The sequence below is a fragment of the Strix aluco genome, chromosome 5, assembly GCF_031877795.1.
Source record: "Strix aluco isolate bStrAlu1 chromosome 5, bStrAlu1.hap1, whole genome shotgun sequence".
NCBI classification, from domain to species: domain Eukaryota; kingdom Metazoa; phylum Chordata; class Aves; order Strigiformes; family Strigidae; genus Strix; species Strix aluco.
Genome location: NC_133935.1, coordinates 43834044 through 43853125, shown reverse-complemented (window position 1 = coordinate 43853125; position 19082 = coordinate 43834044). Strand labels below are relative to the sequence as shown.

Here is a 19082-nt window from a genome sequence, read left to right as displayed (position 1 = left end):
GCAGGATCTCAGCTCAGGCTAGTGTTCAGACTGTTACTGCAGTGTAGACCTACCTTAACCTGTTTAGCAGGTAAAATTGAAAAGCACCAGGGGATGGCTGTACATATAACTGTAGACATATACTATTAGCATTATGTATTACATAGATCAGCAATGCATAGAAACCTTTACATAAATTGTTTCTGGTTTTGTTATATTTTTCTTTCCTGAGCAGCCCTTTGACTGACACAAAATGGATGCAGTTGTACAGAAAGAAGAGTGTCTGTCTCTCGTCGCTCCCTGATTTAACCCTGTCAGAAATGTAAAAATTGTAATGAATCTATGAAATACTAGATTTCCACTTTCTGTTGCAGGTGAAGGACTGTCAGGAAGATCTGTAGAAGTTATCCTTGCTGTTACTTTGTGTATACTTTCAGTTGTTCTTTTGGTGGCTGCAGTATATGCTTTTGCAAGGTGAGATTTATGTATCCTTGCCACACCATGTTTGCAAGCACTCAAAAATGTTTTAAAGAAGAGTTGAAACAGTCCTATAAATGGAACCAATCTGTCATTTCAAAATGTATTGCTTTTTTTTTTTTTTTTTGGTCTTCTATTTAGAAACTTAGGGAAGGACTCACAAAGGCTTCAGTCTAGTGAGGGTATCCTCCATAGATGAAGGTGTAGAACCAACTTTTCCACAGGGTGAATCAGAGCAATAGCCTATCTTAACCTTTCAGAGACACTTCTTCGTTGACTTGAGGATACAGATCAGCTGGATGAAATTAGTGTGATGGCTAACCCTATTGACAGCTTGATATGAAGTAAATACTCTAAATTCTGGTTTCTGTCTTACTAATAAATTTATCAGTAAATACATTGAAGTCCCACATGTGAAAAAGAAATTGACTTCTAATTCAAATTGTGAATAAAATGTCTGTATAAAAAAGCAGACTGGGTTCTGCATACCTGATATTAGTTTGCTTATTTATCAGAAGTTCCATTCTTCCTCAGCTGCATCATTCAGACATTGTCAAAGAATTTATGTAAGAAAACTAAAAGAATATATAGGCTAGATTCTTTCCGTATTAGTTTTAGACAATGTAACTGCTGGATTTGACTAAACTACACTGTTGGAAGGGAGAGCAGAATAAAGGCCAAGGAGGGATTCCTGGCAACCATTTTTCAGTTTCAGCCTGTCTAATCGAAGTATTGACATATGTCTATTTAAATCTTTTGCCTGTTTATTTTTCACTATTATTTTCTGTTTAGAATTCGTCAAAAGCAAAAAGAGGGAGGCACATACTCCCCACGAGATGCTGAAATTATTGACACTAAGTTCAAATTGGATCAGTTGATCACAGTGGCAGACCTGGAGCTGAAGGATGAGAGATTTGCACGGTAAGCATACTCCTTAGGCAAAACAGTAGTCCAAAGGGGCTGTAGCCATGACCCCTTTCTGACCTTTGCTTGTTTGGAAGTGTTTGTGGTGTTCTTATTTACACAGATCACTGAGATCCTCTTTCAAAGAATGACCTCTATCATCAAGACACTTCTCACCAGCTTTTAGAAAATCACTTAATCTTCAGCTCTTTTTACAACAAGATAAAGATCTAAGTGCAAATCACTGTTTAATTGTGTTAGCAAAAAAAAAGGGATACATATTTTTAAACATGCAGAATTTCTGAGGGCTTTTTATGGCCTAGTGTTTTGCGTAGCCTGCAAACATACATAAGCATTTTGAAAGAGTCAGTCTCTCAGAAGTCCTGCTCAACTTATTCAAGAACAAATCTGTCATTGTTTAATTGACATTTAGAAAGCTTTTTTTTCTCAAAGGGATTTGCATAATATCTGGGTTTCTGTGGAGCTCAGCACACTGCCTATCCTGACATCTGCTCCTTTAAGGTGTATGCAGCAATTCCAGAAAATTCATATTTTCTGTCTGACAAAGGATCTTGTCACAGAAGGAAAAGTGCTCTTTCTGACTGCCAGAAATATGGATATTATTCACCAAATAAATGAAATGAAATGACATCCAACTGAGTTAGAAATGTTTGGTGAACATTCTTTACCTGCCTGTATTTTCCCTGCTGTGTCACTCGTGAAACACTGTGGTAGGCAGTCTCCTTAAAGATGAGAAGCCTAACATAGCCTTGCCCTAGCAGTCAGACATCCTACTGTTGCAGACTAGGAATAGCTGGAAGATGAAACGTCGTAGCTGTTGACCTGTTTTGTTTGAGTGTGTATGTGTATATGTCTATGTGTGTGGTACAGAGTAAGTTGATTGCATGTACAAACCTGTTCAAAATAGTGCACACAAGAATGGCTGCTTGTAACAGAGGAGAAAACGTACTATGAATCATCTGGAAATCATTGACGTAATGGATGTGGTATGTTCTGGGTGGAGCACATGTCATTCAGAGAGCATTGATTAGTACCTGCTAATAACAGCAGAAAACATTCTCTGAAGACAGAACCATTGACAATGCACTGTGATAACTGTGACTCGTATAAATGATCTTGATGGATCTTCAAAATGGTCTTGTTTCCAAACTGTTAGCTGAATAAGAATAATACTAATTTTGTTTATATACTAAAGTGTTAATGGATTTTACTTCCAGATACTCTTCATTTTTCTTTAGACGCAAGGAGATATTTGTCATCCAGTAAGTTTTTGTATTATTGAAGCAACATTTTACATTCTGTTTTCTTAACCTGTGTGCTACCATACTATATTGAGTGATATAGTTAATCAAGATGAAATGTCAATCTTTGCAGCTATACTAGTGACAAACGGGTATTTGTCATCATGAAATCATGCTTATTTTTAGTCCCTAATGTTAAGGTACAACAGTTCCACAACTATTTTGAAATAAATCATGACAATTTTTACTTGGAAATTATAACACATTATGACAATATAGCACTGATATATACAACCTATCGTTGAAGCAAATGTACATAAGTAACATGCTGTTTCTTTCCTTTGGCAGTTAGAATGTATGTACTTAAGATCTCTTTTTTTCTCAACTGCTTTTGTACTCACACTATAGCTGTTTTGTACTATGCCACTATATCAGTTTGCGGAGTACTGTTCTGCCACTTTTCTGTCTAAATTATGTGTAGTTTAGATTTGTACAGTCTCAAACTCTACAGGGTAATTGCAAACGATAATATTTCATACTTATGTGCACTTCATTATGTGATTTATGCACAGCAAGGCCTTTATGGAACAGTGCTTCAGCAGTTTTGTATATCACCCTTACTTTAATGAGTCAGTCTCACGTTTTGGTTTGCAATTTGTCATGTCCTTCCATCTGTATTTTTCTCTTTCCTCTTTCCCCACTCCTTTAATGGCCAAAAGCAAAGACTCTCTTCTGCCATTCTTGTAAGGTACATGATGCAGCTGTTCAATTTTTTATTATTATTTTTCAAACAGTAGCGGCACTGAAGCTCAGCAGGCTCCTTGCCCAGGTCCTTTGTTGGACATTACAACAGATTGTTGAAGTTTGAAGTGCAGGCACTAACTGAGTTCCTCAGGACAGGATTTATGCCATCTTTTCAACTGAAAGTCAGTAAATGTACTGTGGGACCCTAGTAGATAACATACAGACAGTAATGAGGGGCAGGATATCCTTTCTCTGCTCAAAACATCTTAGTTAATTACGCTTTTTTTTAAAGCTTTAACAAATGTTTCAATATGTATAAGATTCTGTTCTGGTAATGTCAGTGACCAAAAGAGACATTTTAGGTGTCTCTAATGCTGTCTTTCATATAGATGCATCCTTCCTGGTAATGATGTGTTTTATCAAGAAGTTGGCAGAAGCATGGCATCATGCACCAAGGCAGCTTACTGCAAAACCTAATGTCTAAAATATTTTTGCTGCCTGTTTTCAGACTTCCACAGTTGCACCACAAAAGAACTTTTGTATCTGTTACTTGGGGAATAACTATGTAGAAGTCAATCAGAGTCCCAGTTCTTGTGTTGTCCTTATCATTCTCATGATTTGTGGTTAAAGCAGTGACATGTTGGCATGTTAAATTATTGTATTACATGTTGATGACTACAGTGTAACCTTCACAAATTTACCATACATTTGGAATGGGACGTGCATCACTGCATCTGCATAACCAACTGCCATACATTGGCTGCATTTAGTCAGCTATCTCAGTTGCGTTTGCAAAGCTTGTTGTGTTGCAGAATGCTGTTTTCAGTTCATGGCATCTTGTATGAGAAAAACATAGATGGGCAGACTCCTTATCCAGGCTGGCTTGTTTGTATTTCTTACATAGCAGTAAATCAGCAGAAATCTAGTCCAACTAAATATACTTTCTACCCTGAAAGGGTGATGGGGAGTTTGTGTGAAAAACTTATGTGATAAAAGAGCAGTATAGATTTTTTTTCTGTACCTACTAATCATCCCAATCAGTATTCATTTGAAGGAGATGCTTTGGAAACCAGGTGTTTTGTCATTTCTCAGCCAGTATATTATTTATCATGTTAGCTGCTATAAATCAGTAAAGGCATGGACTTGCAGCTGACACAGTTCATCCACAGAATCAAGATATTCTAGCCTGTTCCATGAGATCCTTCTTGTCTGTCTCTCATACATTGTCTCTTCAGACATTCTCTCATACTTAGTGGATTGTGGCCTATGATCTTGGCTCATATTCTCAGGAAATTTGTGCAGCTGGTATCACATGAGAAATAAAAAGTAGAAAAAGGTTTTTCTGTTCAGACTATGACTGGAAATATTTTTTTATCATTCTTAGCAGATCAAAAATTCAAAAGCTTGAAAAGTTTAATGAACCAAAACTCAGCAAATGTTCAGTATAAGTTAATCAAAACATTTTATTTCACACATTTTTATAACTTTTGTTTATGAATTATTTTGCCTTACAAAAGTCAGTTTCAGTAGAAAAAACATCAGATTTAAAAGTGCCAGGTATCCCATTTTGCCAATTTTGAAACTTCTTTGGAAATCAGGAAATCAGGAAATTCATGGCAAATCCCAGCTCCCAGTAATAATTTTTTAACATAATGGTTATCAGAAAAAAAATTACTTGAAAAACTTCAGTGTCTGAAAATTACTAACTAGTACACATGCACCATCTCTCAGCAAGTCTTTGTTAGGCAATTTATTAATGGCATGCAGGGAATTAAGTCCTACTGAATTAAGTGGAAAATGAGATCTGATTTCTGAAGCCAAAATGCTAACTTTGAATGTTTGGGACATACGTTCATCTCCATGATGGTGGAGATGGTATGAGACAAGCAATAACAGAAAAAAACAACCCTTGTTTAAAACATACATAGCCCATCAGTCTAAACTGGATTAAATGTTCATTAAGAACACAATATACATATACTGGGGCCTCTCATCACTTACTTTTTGTAACATGTCCATAGGGTTTGGCAATTCACTTTTCAAAGCAGACATTCATCTGCTGTGAATAGATTCTGTCACTAAATTTTCAGAGCACACCAGGTTTGGTGAGAGATAAGTAACACTTCCCTGTTCCAGGTGCTTACCTAGGAGACAACTTCTCTGACACCCTACTTTTGCAGTGGTTTCTGCAGCAAGGATAAGGCCATGTAGGTCCCCATTTCTTAAAATCTTTCCTTGAGAAGTAGCACCTTGTGGTAGATGCTTTGAGGCTTTTGTTTCATTCTGTGTGAGACAGCTTGTCAAGCAAAGGGAGCACAGATTCAGAAGAAATATTTCTGACTTACAGACACTGTAACCCTTGAAAATACCAGGTAATTAGAACTCTTTATGGAAAAGTACTGTGTATAAGATGATTGTCTGATCTCACCAGTAGGTGTCTGTATTTGAGGTGACACTTCTGCACACACATTACTTTCTCTAGACCAGCCTGTTTCTTCTTTCTTTAAGTGGGGATAGGCATGGCTCCTGCCTTGCCTTTTTCTTCAACAAGTTTCCCTTTAGTAATCAACTATCAAAAACAGGCTTCCTGATCTTTGTAACCCAGGAGTACAAGGTTTATGAATGTATGTGTCTTCGTACAATGGAAGAAATGACCATGTGTTCTCTTTCCTTAGGTCTTTAATATTTAGGAAGGGCTAAGCTCCATATTGCTTTCAATTAACTTGCTAAAAATTAGTTCCTCTGTTGGTCCTAGGAAGTGTCAATGGTGCTTATGAGTTAAGCCTTTTGCCTACATACTCATTTCTGTTTTTTTCTATTTGGACGAAGTTTTAATTCCCTGTGGATTTCAGATGATTGACCCAGAGAGAAAGCTGAGTCTGTGTGACAATATGGTCTTCAGTTACCACTGCCAACACAAATAAATGGCTTCTTTCTAGCTCTATCATAAGTAATCTGAGTGGGATTCAGATTTTTGATAGACTTCAAAAAATCCCACACATGAAACAATACACTGTTTTAAAAGAAAATCAGATTTAAGGCAATAAAGCATTCTTTGAGAATGTTTTTCTTTCCTAGTTTCAAAGTCAGAGAAGTGGGAATCTGCAATTGTCCAGCTGAAATAGGGAAATTTGCAACTTCATGGTTTGATTCTAAATTGTGCTCATCAAGCTCTAGTGATACTTATATTCTTATGCTTTACAAAAAAGACTGGGAAATGTGGAGAACAAGATTATAGGTAGATGAGTATTTGTTCATTGATGAAATACTGTAAGATTATTATTACATATTCCAAGTCAAGAGACTGGGAAAAAATACTAATTTTTGAAGCCTTAGGATGCTGAAACTGTGCATAGCTGTAAGTCTTTAGTGAGCATACAAAATTCATCCCTTCTGAAGATTCTTGCACAACAGAGACAATATCTGCCACAGTCTTCAAGTTAGACATTAATTCTCATATATTCATTTAAATTAGATCAAGCCACTGCAATGTGCACTTGTTACCAACAGAAGTGTGAGAGTTCAGTAGTTCTAAAAATCAAGTTCTTTACTTAAATGCCCACAGATAGGTTAAAGTGTCAATCTATATGTGCCTTACTTGTTTAAAAATGTTTACTGCTTGTGAAAGATAATATATGGTTATGTCTTTTAAAAAGTCACCTGTTGTTAATACTAAAAATTAACTAGAAAGCCGCATATGTAACACTGTGTTTAGTTCATTTCCTGAGCTATTTCAGTGCTTTACTTCCCTGCTTTGAGTGAAAGTAAAAAAAGGAAATATTGTTCAGTAAGGTGGTGTTAATGGTGCTGCTGGTCTCCTTTGTTCTTTGCTGTTGGATCCACGTACCTTCAGCACTGAAGCACTAAATGACGTACCCAGGTTGTTTATGTACAGCATAGATGTAATTTTTATTCCCTAATGATGAAACTGCATTTGCTTACTGCAAATTAAGTGCAGTAAGCCCCTAATTGCTATCAATTTGAGAAGAGGAAAGCCAACAGTGTTCAAAAAATTACTGCCCAGGTGGCCAAGAAGGCCAATGGTATCCTGGCTTGTATCAGAAATAGCGTGGCCAGCAGGGACAGGGAAGTGATCTTACCCCTGTACTCGGCACTGGTGAGGCCACACCTCGATTACTGTGTTCAGTTTTGGGCCACTCACTACAAAAAGGACATTGAATTACTTGAGCGTGTCCAGAGAAGGGCAACGAAGCTGGTGAAGGGTCTGGAGCACATGTCGTATGAGGAGCGGCTGAGGGAACTGGGGTTGTTTAGTTTGGAGAAGAGGAGGCTGAGGGGAGACCTCATCGCCCTCTACAACTACCTGAAAGGAGGTTGCAGAGAGCTGGGGATGAGTCTCTTTAACCAAGTAATAAGTGATAGGACAAGAGGTCATGGCCTCAAGTTGCACCAGAATGGTTTAGACTAGATATTAGGAAGCATTTCTTTACAGAACGAGTTGTTAGGCATTGGAATGGGCTGCCCAGGGAGGTGGTGGAGTCCCCATCCCTGGAGGTGTTTAACAGTAGGGCTGACATAGTGCTGAGGGATATGGTGTAGTTGGGAACTGTTAATGTTGGGTTGATGGTTGGACTGGATGATCTTCAAGGTCTTTTCCAACCTAGACAATTCTGTGATTCTGTGATTACTTTTTTTCTGTTGTGCTGTGGTGAAGATAGGTGAATTCAAAGGAAAAAAAGTGTAATTTCTTTGCAGAGACTACTTATAATTTTGTCCTGAAAAAAACCTAAAAAAAGTTTACTTTCTGCTCAAAGACAAATATATTTGTGTGCAGTACATTGGCACAACTGTTAAAAATACATTTTCTTCAGGAAACTTTAGCTCTATAATGTTGTCAATATTACTAGAAAGTTGTTTCGTCTGCCAAGTAATACAAACAACATGAGTGATACAATAAGCACTAGCTAGATGTCTAAACATTCTGAATAGAGTTGCATGCTTTGCCATCTTATTGCCTTCTTTTTCATTCTGAAGCTGTCCTTCAGTTGTCCTAGTGAGCACTTTGAACCTTTTTCTGTGAGTTCTACACTTCTTTTTACTCTAGTGAGATTGACCCAAGGCTTTCATAGCCAGTTTGCTTTGTTTGAAGAGAACTGTCATAACAAGTATGTATCACAAAGGCATCTTTAGTAGCTTTGAAATTAACTTCTCTGATGTTTAATAATAAATGATTCAATTATTGTATTAATCTAATTTTATTATCGAATTTAAATATTTAAGAATAACTTCAGAAACCAAAGGGTTTTTAAAGCAAATGGACTTTTCTAATAAAATTATGGCAGCAGTAGATATTTTTATTTGTATTATAGAATAGTTTTTGTAATATTTGTATGTAAGAATGTATGATTTTTGGAGACCCAGATGCTTAAAAGGTATACTTAGAACTTTTTTGAAGGGGCAAGTTATCTTTTAAACTGTATTACTTCAGACTTCTTGTCTTGGTCTTTTAGACAAGCTTTGTGAGTCTGAGTTTCCAAAGTTTGGCTTCTAAATCCATAATGCCAAGACATTCTTAAAATGGGTTTGGAGGCAATGATGATGACCAAGTTTCAAGGCCATCTGAAAGTCCCCTGAGTATAGATGCTGATGTAACATCTTCATGAAACCTGCAGTGGGATCAAGTAAAAGATTTCATATGTAGCACAGTTTTTAAAATGCACCAGAAAGAGCAGTGAACATGTAAAAATTAGCAGGAAAACAGGCATTTGTTTTCAAAATCTTTAGAAAAACAGACATAGCTGTTTGGTTTCTGTAGAAGCACACCAATAGTATAATTCATCTGTGACTTACTTTAGATATGTGCTTAGAATGAGATGAAATCACGCCTATTTCTCTTCATAGATTATAAAAGGAATCTAGAGTGACTAGGTCAGCAATAGGTGTCTGTATCCAGTCAGATGAATCCTATCTTTATGCTCTGAAATGGCCCTTAGAAGAATGATGTTGAGTACATAGTGCAAAATATGAGGCCTGTAAATGTATATGAAGTGTGCTGGAAATATGGATTTGCCAGGGCTGTATGAGCCAAGAGCCCAGTAAAATGATCTGAAGAGAATGATAGAAACTGTAACTAGCATATGCATATCTGCCAATACCTGAGATAAAAACTAAGCAAGACAATCACCCCAGATATCTGACACATAATAGTATTTGAATCCATGAGAGAAAAATCTGGTTCTTTAGTTACTTGAATATTTCATCTAAAACCTATTAACATGCACAATATTGGTTAACTCTCAGCTTGCTATATTTAACAAAAATCTCTGTTGCAGGTTACTTAGTTATAGAAAATCCATCAAGTAAGTTGATTAAAGATTTCTATATTGTGGTCATCGGTGAGTCTCAATGTGTGGTTCCCTCCTCTATGTTTATTAGAAAAAAACTCCAAGCTGCGTATAAATCATAAAAGCATGACTAATTGCATGGTAACTGGAGAAACGCTTTCTCTCTCTCTGGGGTGAAGCCTGCATGTCTGTGTTTTAGCTTGGGAAGTAATACAGGGATATTTAAACTCCTCAGGGTTTAAAAACCATGTCATTATGAGAATGAGGTCACTGCAATATTTTATATGTCTAAAACCTTGCAATGTATAAAATGTTTGCTGTGTGACAAAGAAGTATTATGTACTTTCGAATGCAATGATAACTTTACAAATTTCCATTAATGTCAAAATCTCACCTTGGAATGCTGTTACCTATAAAAACAATCCTACCCTACAGTACTGTTAACATTAGCAACTTTAAAAATTTGGTGAGGTAGAACAACAAGGGGAGAAAATGCTTCTATTTTAAGTGACTGAAAACAAACCAAATAAGCATGCTGTAAGCAATTTATAATTTTCTGCCTATAAGTATCAGTTTCTATTGAACTGAAAAACATTGTTTATTAATAAACTGCAGTTAAATAAGAGTAAAAAGAATGACAAAAAAATTCCCTATAGGTTTCCAATTCTTCTGTCATTACTTTCAGGCCAATAAGCAAGAAATCCTTCCTACAACATGTTGAAGAGCTTTGCACAAACAACAACCTAAAGTTCCAGGAAGAATTTTCGGTATGTTGCTAGCAGTTGTCACAACATCGCAAGACCCTCAGTCGTTTCATGTGTCACATTTCATGTCCATTTTAAGCAGGCAAGGCCATGAAGGACTCTGGCCTTGATAATCAATACCCAATTACCAGGTTGATTGTTTAGAAAGTAATATTACACTGATTTGGATTCTGAAGTCTACACCACAACTTGATCAGAGTTATTCACCTAAGTGTCAGCAAAAGGTGCTCTTCTTTAGACTCCAATCTTTGCAAGAACACCATAATATTTATGCTTTTACATATGTAGTGATGCATATGTAATTTACCTGAGAACAGTTTAGAAAGAGTTTTCTAACATATATACAGGTATATTTAACTGATTTAAATAAGTTCATTCTCCTGAGTGATGATGACCCCAAAAACACAGCTGAAATTTATTCTGTGAAGTATTCAGACCCCAGTCATACTGTCATGGAACTCAGAAATGTTTTTCTTTAGTAGGTTTCAGTTCAGAAACTAAACAGTTTGAGCATGGTACTTTGCTTTTTGTTCCTCTAGAAATAATAGGTCATACTTGTCATGCTCTTGAGAATACCCTCCATGTGAATAGCCTCCATCTCCTTATGTGAGTAGATGAACACAGCAAGCCTGTCTTTCCTTCTGAAAAGAGACTAGCTTTCAAAATATACATTACATATAATGCATAGATACTTTCAAATTTAAATCTCCAAGTTTTCACTATTTTCCTTAAGTAACATTTTTACGGCTATCATATTTTTTCTTCTCAACAATATCTTCTCTTCTTGTTATTTCAGAATCTTTATCATCATCATCATTTTTAACACATAGTCATTTGCCCTCACAAAAACAATTTGTCAGTCTTCAGTGACTTTATTATTATGGATTTATAGATTTACCATGAATTGCTTACCAGTTGGATTAACAAAAATGAAGACTCAACAATTGGCTTTTCTTCTGCTAGATTATAATATTTCAGCCTCTGAGGGAAAACCAACAAAAGTGTGAAAAGATTAATGGTATTTCCTACAGCTTTTTTGTTATGCTCCTTAGGTAAAATTGGTCTGGATTTAATAATAAAAAGCACCATAAAATTCTCTGAGCAATAAAGTAAGGAGAGCTTTTTTTTTTCTAAGAGCAGAAATGTTATTTCACTTGAACAAGAGTGATTATAGTTATATTGTGCATGACTGAACAGATGAAAAGTTTTACTGGCAATAACATTTTCACATATTAATGTTCATCACTGGAAAGTTTCTAGTATTACTTTCTTTAGGTGTGACCCACATTGGGTAAGTCTTACAGCATTGTAATGCCTTAAAACTTAAACAATAGTGTTTTATCAAATCAAAATCTTGTCAATCTATTTCAAATTTAGAAAAATACAAGCATCTAAGCCCTCATTCAACTGAATTATTTAGTCAACTTATAATCAACAGTTTTATATGTCTTTTGGGTTTCTATTGTTTTTCTCTCTGAGCTTCAGCTTCCATGTTTCAGAGTGTAGTGATATCTCCCCAGATGACTTGTCCAAGGGCAGGCAGAATTGCAGGGTAGGTCCAGTCCCTGATTGAGAGTATATCTATAGTATCAGTAGCACTTGTCTTACCAGATAAATTATAGAATTGACAATGCACTTGAAGTGACATCAGAAATGACAATGCACAGAAACAGGCAATGCACACAACAAACAAGCAGACCTCGTGACCTGCTTGTTTCCATCCACATTCCTCATTTTAGTTTCACATAAATGACTCAAGGCTCCTACAATGTGTGTAGGAGAGATGAGCTCAAGATATAAACCCATGGACTACTGTATCTGAAACACATAACTAAAACCATGGTGCTGGGCTTCTTGGGCTCTCTGGCTGTCTCTGTACTAGTAAATTCAAGTATACCAGGAACTGGAGATGAGAATATGATAATTTACACTAATAAACTGTTAATATATTCCCTGCCTTGAATTCGGACTGTTTCAGCTAGTAGTCTTCCCGGACAATTCCAAGATATGTTTTGGTAGCTAAAGCAGTTAGGGATCATTTACAATAGGCAGTTTGTACACAACGAACCTGTTTCAGAGTTTTCTAGCATAAATGTGCGTCTTTCCATTTCACTTAGTCTTGGAATCCAGGGACATTCCTGGTCTCATCTAATTTGCTGGATTGACCAAGCTGCTGTGCCTGGAGATCTCCAGGATTCAATCTTGGTCCACAGGTGAATATGACCTGTGTGTAAACATGATGAGAAAAGAATCTGGACCTCGGAAAGGATCTGGATCAATGTCTTGTCAGAAAAGACAAGTTTAGAGAAACCATAGGGAGCCACAGTAACTGATGGTGGGCAGCATCTAGCTAATATTCAAAATTCCGGCTTTCCAGATGATTCATATCTCTCTCAGTACCTTTGGGAAATCAAGTTTTTCTAGTAACTGACAAATTACTGAAACAGAAATACTTCTGTAAGTGTTTTACAGTAAGTTGTGTTCATGAATAAAAAAGTGAAATACCTCTGGATGTCACCACAGTACCATAAAAGTACTACAGTAAACAAAGTGCAAATTAATTATTCCAAAGTTTTATGGGTGTGCAAAGAAATATGGTTTCTGTGACAAATTGTTATTGAATCTGGGAATGCAATTAAGTCTTTCCCAAATTCTGAAGATAATAATTTAGACTGAAATCCATACTGATGCAGAGAATTGGTATGAGGCTTTTGAGCACTTGTTCAGATATGGAAGCATTATTTAAAAAATAACATAATCTGCTTCTCTATTTCCTCTCTACTACAAAGTACTGTACAACAGTGCTACTTCTGTACTAGTTAACTGGCAAGCTAAGACTCAGAGGAATGAGGGAGATGAGGCAAGTTAAAGTTCATGACGTGCATATGATATGGGATCCCATGGCCCATAACACCTGCAAAGTGTCATAGGCATTTCATCTATGTTCTTCCTTCATGCAAAGTTCAATGACAGAAATTTTGTGGGAGAGTTTCAGCTTTCTGAATGAGTGGAAGTTTAACATCTCCACCCTTACTATTTTACTGTTCTTATCAAATCCTGACAGGAGTGCACAGAAGTCACTCTACTGTGTCTGAGAAGAGGGATCTTTCTCTAGATTCAGTTATAGGATTGGGGTTTTACTTCTCTAAGGAATTATTGAGACAAAAGGCAGAGGCAAATGAACACATTTTCTTCTGAAATGTGCCCTGAATATGACAGAGGTTGATTCAAAGACAAGATTTCAAAATAGTGAGTGCCTTTAAAGATATTTTTCTACAGTATGTTGCAGTCCTGCATTTAGTTTTATATTTACTTCATGTCTGTTAACCATGTTTTTAATTCTTTGACATATGGATATAAATGTAAAGTCAGCCATTCTTTATAAGGTGATTTTAAGTCAGAAACTTTATTTTTAGAAAGGACATCATCATACACTTTTCATCCCTAGGAAACATAGATATTTAGAGAGATTTTGAAGGGCATAGATGGGATCTAGTTCCTTGTTAATTTTCAAAGGGACATGAGCATCTAGTTGTTCTCTGCAATTCTTCCCCTAATTCTTTCCCCAAGGAAATGTGTGTCAGAGCTAGGAAGAGAAGTCAAGTCCCTTGTCTGAAAGTCCTTTGCTTTCATCGTGAAACCATCTTTCCCCTCCTGTTCAGAAGCACCTGCAGTTCTATATTATCAAGGATATAATTATAGAAGTGAAGCAGTCCTCACGCTTCAGGCCATAGGATTTTTGTCAGATGGTGAAAGAAATTTCTCATGGGGTAATATTGCATATAACACAGTTCAAGGGTTTTGAGCTCTCGCTTATATGTCAGACATTAACCATTGTACAAAATAGGATATCAGATTAGATGAATTATTGACTTGAATTATTACATCAGTTTTTAAATTATCCCCTTTTTCCAATGCTCATATTAAATTATTCTTAATATCTGAACCCATCAAATAAGGCTGGCAAAATATTTGAATTAGCAATGAAAGAAAAACACTGGCATAAAAAACACTCTGTTTTTTCCATTTTTCATTACCTCTTGGATTTATTTATTTATTTGCTTGTTGCCCGTTAAATTTTATTTATAGAAGACAAACTGTCTCAAATACCTGGGCAAAAGAGCACTTGAAAATAATTAACATCGAATCTGATAGTAGGGCTATCTGCCCCGCTTTTGGAAGTAGCCTGTGTAGAGAGTAACCGTTAATATTAAAAGACAAATTTGAAGGGATTACTCAACACAAGTGGCAAAATTTTGTATTGTACTCATTCAAAGTAAGAGGTAGATCTCTTCATTTGTATCTTAGCTAGATGTTGAAATAGAATTGCATCATATAACATTTGTCAAACAAAGGGAAAATCTATTACAATTAATGTAGTTATTAACTTAGAAATTCTGGCTAAATTCTGGCTTTTCTGAGTTTTCTATTCTCTTATCATCACTACAAGATCATCACATTAGTATGTGTTCTCCATTAACAAGTTATGAAGTTGTCTCCACTCTTTTACTCAGCTTTGGAAATTATACCTATTTATATACACAAACACCCCCATCAAATAAGTTCCTCAATATGAATGATTTATCCATCACTGCCCTTCAGTAATAGAACTAATGACCAGTTATGAAACTGCTGTACAACCCAAAATAACTCTTCTCACCCCTTTCACAAACAGTCCCGTGAACAATAGCTAATTGCCAGTTGTCTCAACTTATTAAATTCTCATCAGTTCTCATGCTGTGGCAAGAACTCTCCCAAGCTACAGGTGTCAGGAAAAGGCATTATTCAAGAGTAAGGCTGAGTCAGTAGGGCATGGTAACCAAGCATGTGACTACATGAAAAGACAGAAAAGAACTACAGAAGGTGATAGGCTGACTTTATCCAGACTTGTAAAGGTGAAAGTTTATGTAAGCTTTAATTGTTCAACTTGACAGCATTGTCTGCAGTGCTGCATCTAATGTTGCTGGGGTTGACAGTGAGGTGGAATGCTCTGTAATGCTTCCAGCTGTTCTTTGAAATGCACTCTGTTGCAGAACTAAAGAATTCCTCCTCTTACTGGGTGATTGTGTCATTTTTTTTATATTCAGTGAAGGTGAAATGCAAAGGTTTGCCAACAAACATTTATACCTCTACAGGAACTTCCCAAGTTTCTTGAGGACCTTGCTTCAACTGATGCTGATCTGCCTTGGAACAGGTCTAAGAATCGTTTCCCAAACATAAAGCCATGTATGTATGTTTACTGATCAACTCCTCTGTTTTACTCTCTGCCTTCGATAGTGCAGTATATATCTGGAATGCAACTGTATTTTTGTTTGATCTGCCTTTGAAATGACAGTACAATCATGATCACATTATGAAATAATTTTCTGTCAAGTAATCTGTCTTTTCATTGTGTTTTTTTAAAGACAGTTTTATTTGCAAGTAGCTTTCAACTTGCTCTCACAAGCTTTAATATGCAGGTGCAAGAAACTGTAGCCTCAATGGTTTCTTAGCTTTGTAATTCAAGCCATGTAGCAAACTCTTTAACATTCTTCCTCGGGTTTTTTTCCCTTTAGTGAGAATTTTTTTAAATATATAAAATCCACATGTTTGTGCATTTAGCTACTTCAGGAGCCTGGGTATGCTTTCTTATGGATATGTGTACGTGTGCTGCAAAGGTTCCACAGAAGATCAGAGTGACTGTATGATAACTTATAAGCCAAGGCTAGATTTTATCACAGGAGACAGGAGTCTGTCTCTCTGTACTCAACACTGCTTCATTTTTCAGTTAATAAGACAAGAAATGTCATTATTATTTTAGGCATTAGCTGTGATGTGAGATGGGGAGCATGGCATTCCTTGGTTAATAATGCTACATTCTGTACTATTAACTTTTCAGAGCAGCTGTTCCTGCTATCTACTGCCTTGTTCAAGACATACTTTAAGTTACAGTCACTAAAAATTGATATTCATAACATACAATGAAATATAAACAGATAAGTTTCATAAATCTTTAACTTTGTATTTTTTTTTTTTTTTACTAAGTTGAGGACCAAACATCAAAATGTGGAATGTTTGGTTTCAGCATTTACTTATTCACATATGACATCTTTCCTGGGTTTTGTCATTTCTGCATACATACTGTGGGCCCAAATCGGAAACACTCAATTTTTTTTTTTTTTTTTTTTTTTTGTAATAATGAGCTTACCTTATGTAAAAGAAGTATGTAAAAGTGCCAGGACCTGGCTCAAATCTGTGACATGGACAGCAAGTATATAGGAAAGACTGTCAGACCCCTGACCCTGCTGTCTGATTCACATGGAAGTTGTCTGTGCTAGAACAGCATAGCTTAGAGTACACAGGCTACCTTTAGGCACAGGAGCCTCCCATACTTACATCAAATTGGAGGATTTGGCACATTCATCATTTTAAATAAAAAGTATTATATTAAAATATGTCTGGAACATGAAAGGATGACCATACAGTAATGGAAATTGGTTAAATTCCCTTTGTAATTAGTGTTCTACAATGTCAAATATTGCTAGATTAGCAATAACAATATTTGTGATTTCTTAGCACTCCAGGAACACTTGTTACATGCATCTATGGTTTTTGAGCAAATCTTTTAGTTAACTAGACTTTATTTTCACAATAGATAACAACAACAGAGTAAAGCTGATGCCTGATGCTGGTATTCCTGGATCTGACTACATTAATGCCAGCTACGTGTCTGTAAGTAGAACGTCTCTCACATTTTTTACTATATTTGTTTTCTGGTAGAAGAGAGAGTCAAAAAATAACTTGCAAGAAGACCAGGATTCTAATTTTTCTTTCATTCACTACAGCTACCGCTGCGATGACATTGTTCAAGTGACTCCTGTGGCGCTGAACGTGACTAGTTAAAAATATACATGATCCCATTTTCATTACTAAGCAATGATTTTCAGGAATAATCAAAACTGTGTCCAGCAAATTACTTTCTATAAATTGTCTCATACCATTATCATTAAAGACAATAGTGAAACTCCCACTGAGGTCAATTGTTTAGACAGGCATTATTTGATCTCTTCATTCAGGAGTGGAGCTATTGTATATGAACAGGACAATGTCAAGATAACTGAACTGAGAAGTTTCATAGAAATGGCTAATAATTTTGGTGAGCGGGATTGGTATGCTCCCTACTATTTTGTGAAAGTTATGATGGAGGAAAATGCTAATAGGCTTCTTGAAGAATAAACTAATCTTGTATTTCTCATCCTCAGCTTTCTTCCTAGACCCATTTTCTAACTGTGTTCTCAGTATATTCTTCATCTATCTTTTATCTCATTTTTGTCCTGTTGAAGCTCAAAGTGTGACTTGGGCATTTAATTTGTTGTAGCAGTTGCTGGTGGTCTCACCTGATGTCAAAACTTGATTTGCATTAAGCACTATTCAAACATATAGCAAGACATGCAGACTGTGGTCTAAACAGGTGGCACGAAGACAAGTAGAAATAGTTATTTCCAGGTAACTAAGAGACATTCACAGAGCATAAGCAATAGAGCTGAGTGCGTTTTCCTCTCTCATTAGCAAAAGCTATTCATTCCCCTTATATGGCATCTCCTTGTTCTGACAGTTAGCAGATAGGAAGAGCCATGCCACGTTGTTACTTGGCCCTGGGACTATACACAGAACCACTGAGAAGGAGACCAGACAGCTTGGAGCATGGCCTGGTCTTCACCCTTCCTGTCACTAACTGACATGCCAAGGCTTAGACAGGGAACACTAACAGCAACTTCCAAAAGCTGCAGCAAAAGCCAGCTGCAGAGATTTTGCATGTCTTTACTGCATGCAGGCATCTCACTTTAGGTCACCGTTCATCAGTGAATAGACAACTGTAATGTTACCATTCCTCAGGGCTAAAGCTTTGCTCTTTGTATGCTTTCACCTTCCATATTTGTGTATGTCTAAATATATAAATGCATATAGATGTAAATATACCATATGTGTGTGTGTTTACATACCTATTTATCTAGGTGTATATACATATGCGTACATATAATGAGAGGGAAGGAGAGGACTTGTATATAATTTTAACAAATGGGAACTTAGCTGCTACTTTTATTTTCATTGGTTAAACAAGAAAAAGCCATTAACTGAACTGTGAGCTCTGCACCCCTGAGTTATAGTTTCTCACCTCACTCTTAAACTAGGGAGGATTAACATAGTTTCTCACTGCCACCTGTTCTGTATATTATAGATGGAGTAAGTAACAGGCAGCTGTGAATTATAGGGCTATAATTCCAACACAGAGTTTCAGTGGTGCTATAAACCACTGTGTCAGTTGTTTTGAGCAATAAGCAGAACTCTGTGATATTATAGACTGCTAACTCTACAGCATAAATTTATTGCTATTATTGTTATTGTTGTTATTTTAGACTTTCTGTAGTACAGAAGAGTTCCTGTAGGGTACGCTTAGTTTCTCTGAGGAAACAAATCCGTGAGAACCCATGCAATGACAGCATTTACGCAGATTTTTTTCAACAAACTTTCTTCTCCCCAGGTTTTACATTGATTTATAAATAAACTAAACAGCAGAAGCCACACTAAAATATAAGTCAGCCCCTACAGTAGGTTTCTTGAAGACCTTTAATCAGAGATCATTTGTTTGAGTAAGCTCCATCCCTAAG

The 19082-nt window shown here is 36.3% G+C and overlaps 1 protein-coding gene across 4 annotated transcripts in view; it reads left to right on the top strand.

Moving 5' to 3' along the window:
* Positions 1–19082, top strand: part of PTPRQ (protein tyrosine phosphatase receptor type Q) — a 147117-nt gene that overhangs the window by 114305 nt on the left and 13730 nt on the right. For 2 of the 4 annotated variants that reach the window (XM_074827145.1, XM_074827143.1), the window contains exons 51-57: positions 354–453; positions 1249–1377; positions 2598–2642; positions 9659–9685; positions 10356–10437; positions 15570–15660; positions 17069–17145. In XM_074827145.1, the coding sequence (XP_074683246.1) occupies positions 354–453; positions 1249–1377; positions 2598–2642; positions 9659–9685; positions 10356–10437; positions 15570–15660; positions 17069–17145 (551 nt within the window). The remainder of the gene's footprint in view (positions 1–353; positions 454–1248; positions 1378–2597; positions 2643–9658; positions 9686–10355; positions 10438–15569; positions 15661–17068; positions 17146–19082) is intronic. The other 2 variants (XM_074827144.1, XM_074827146.1) reach the window with 2 other exon arrangements.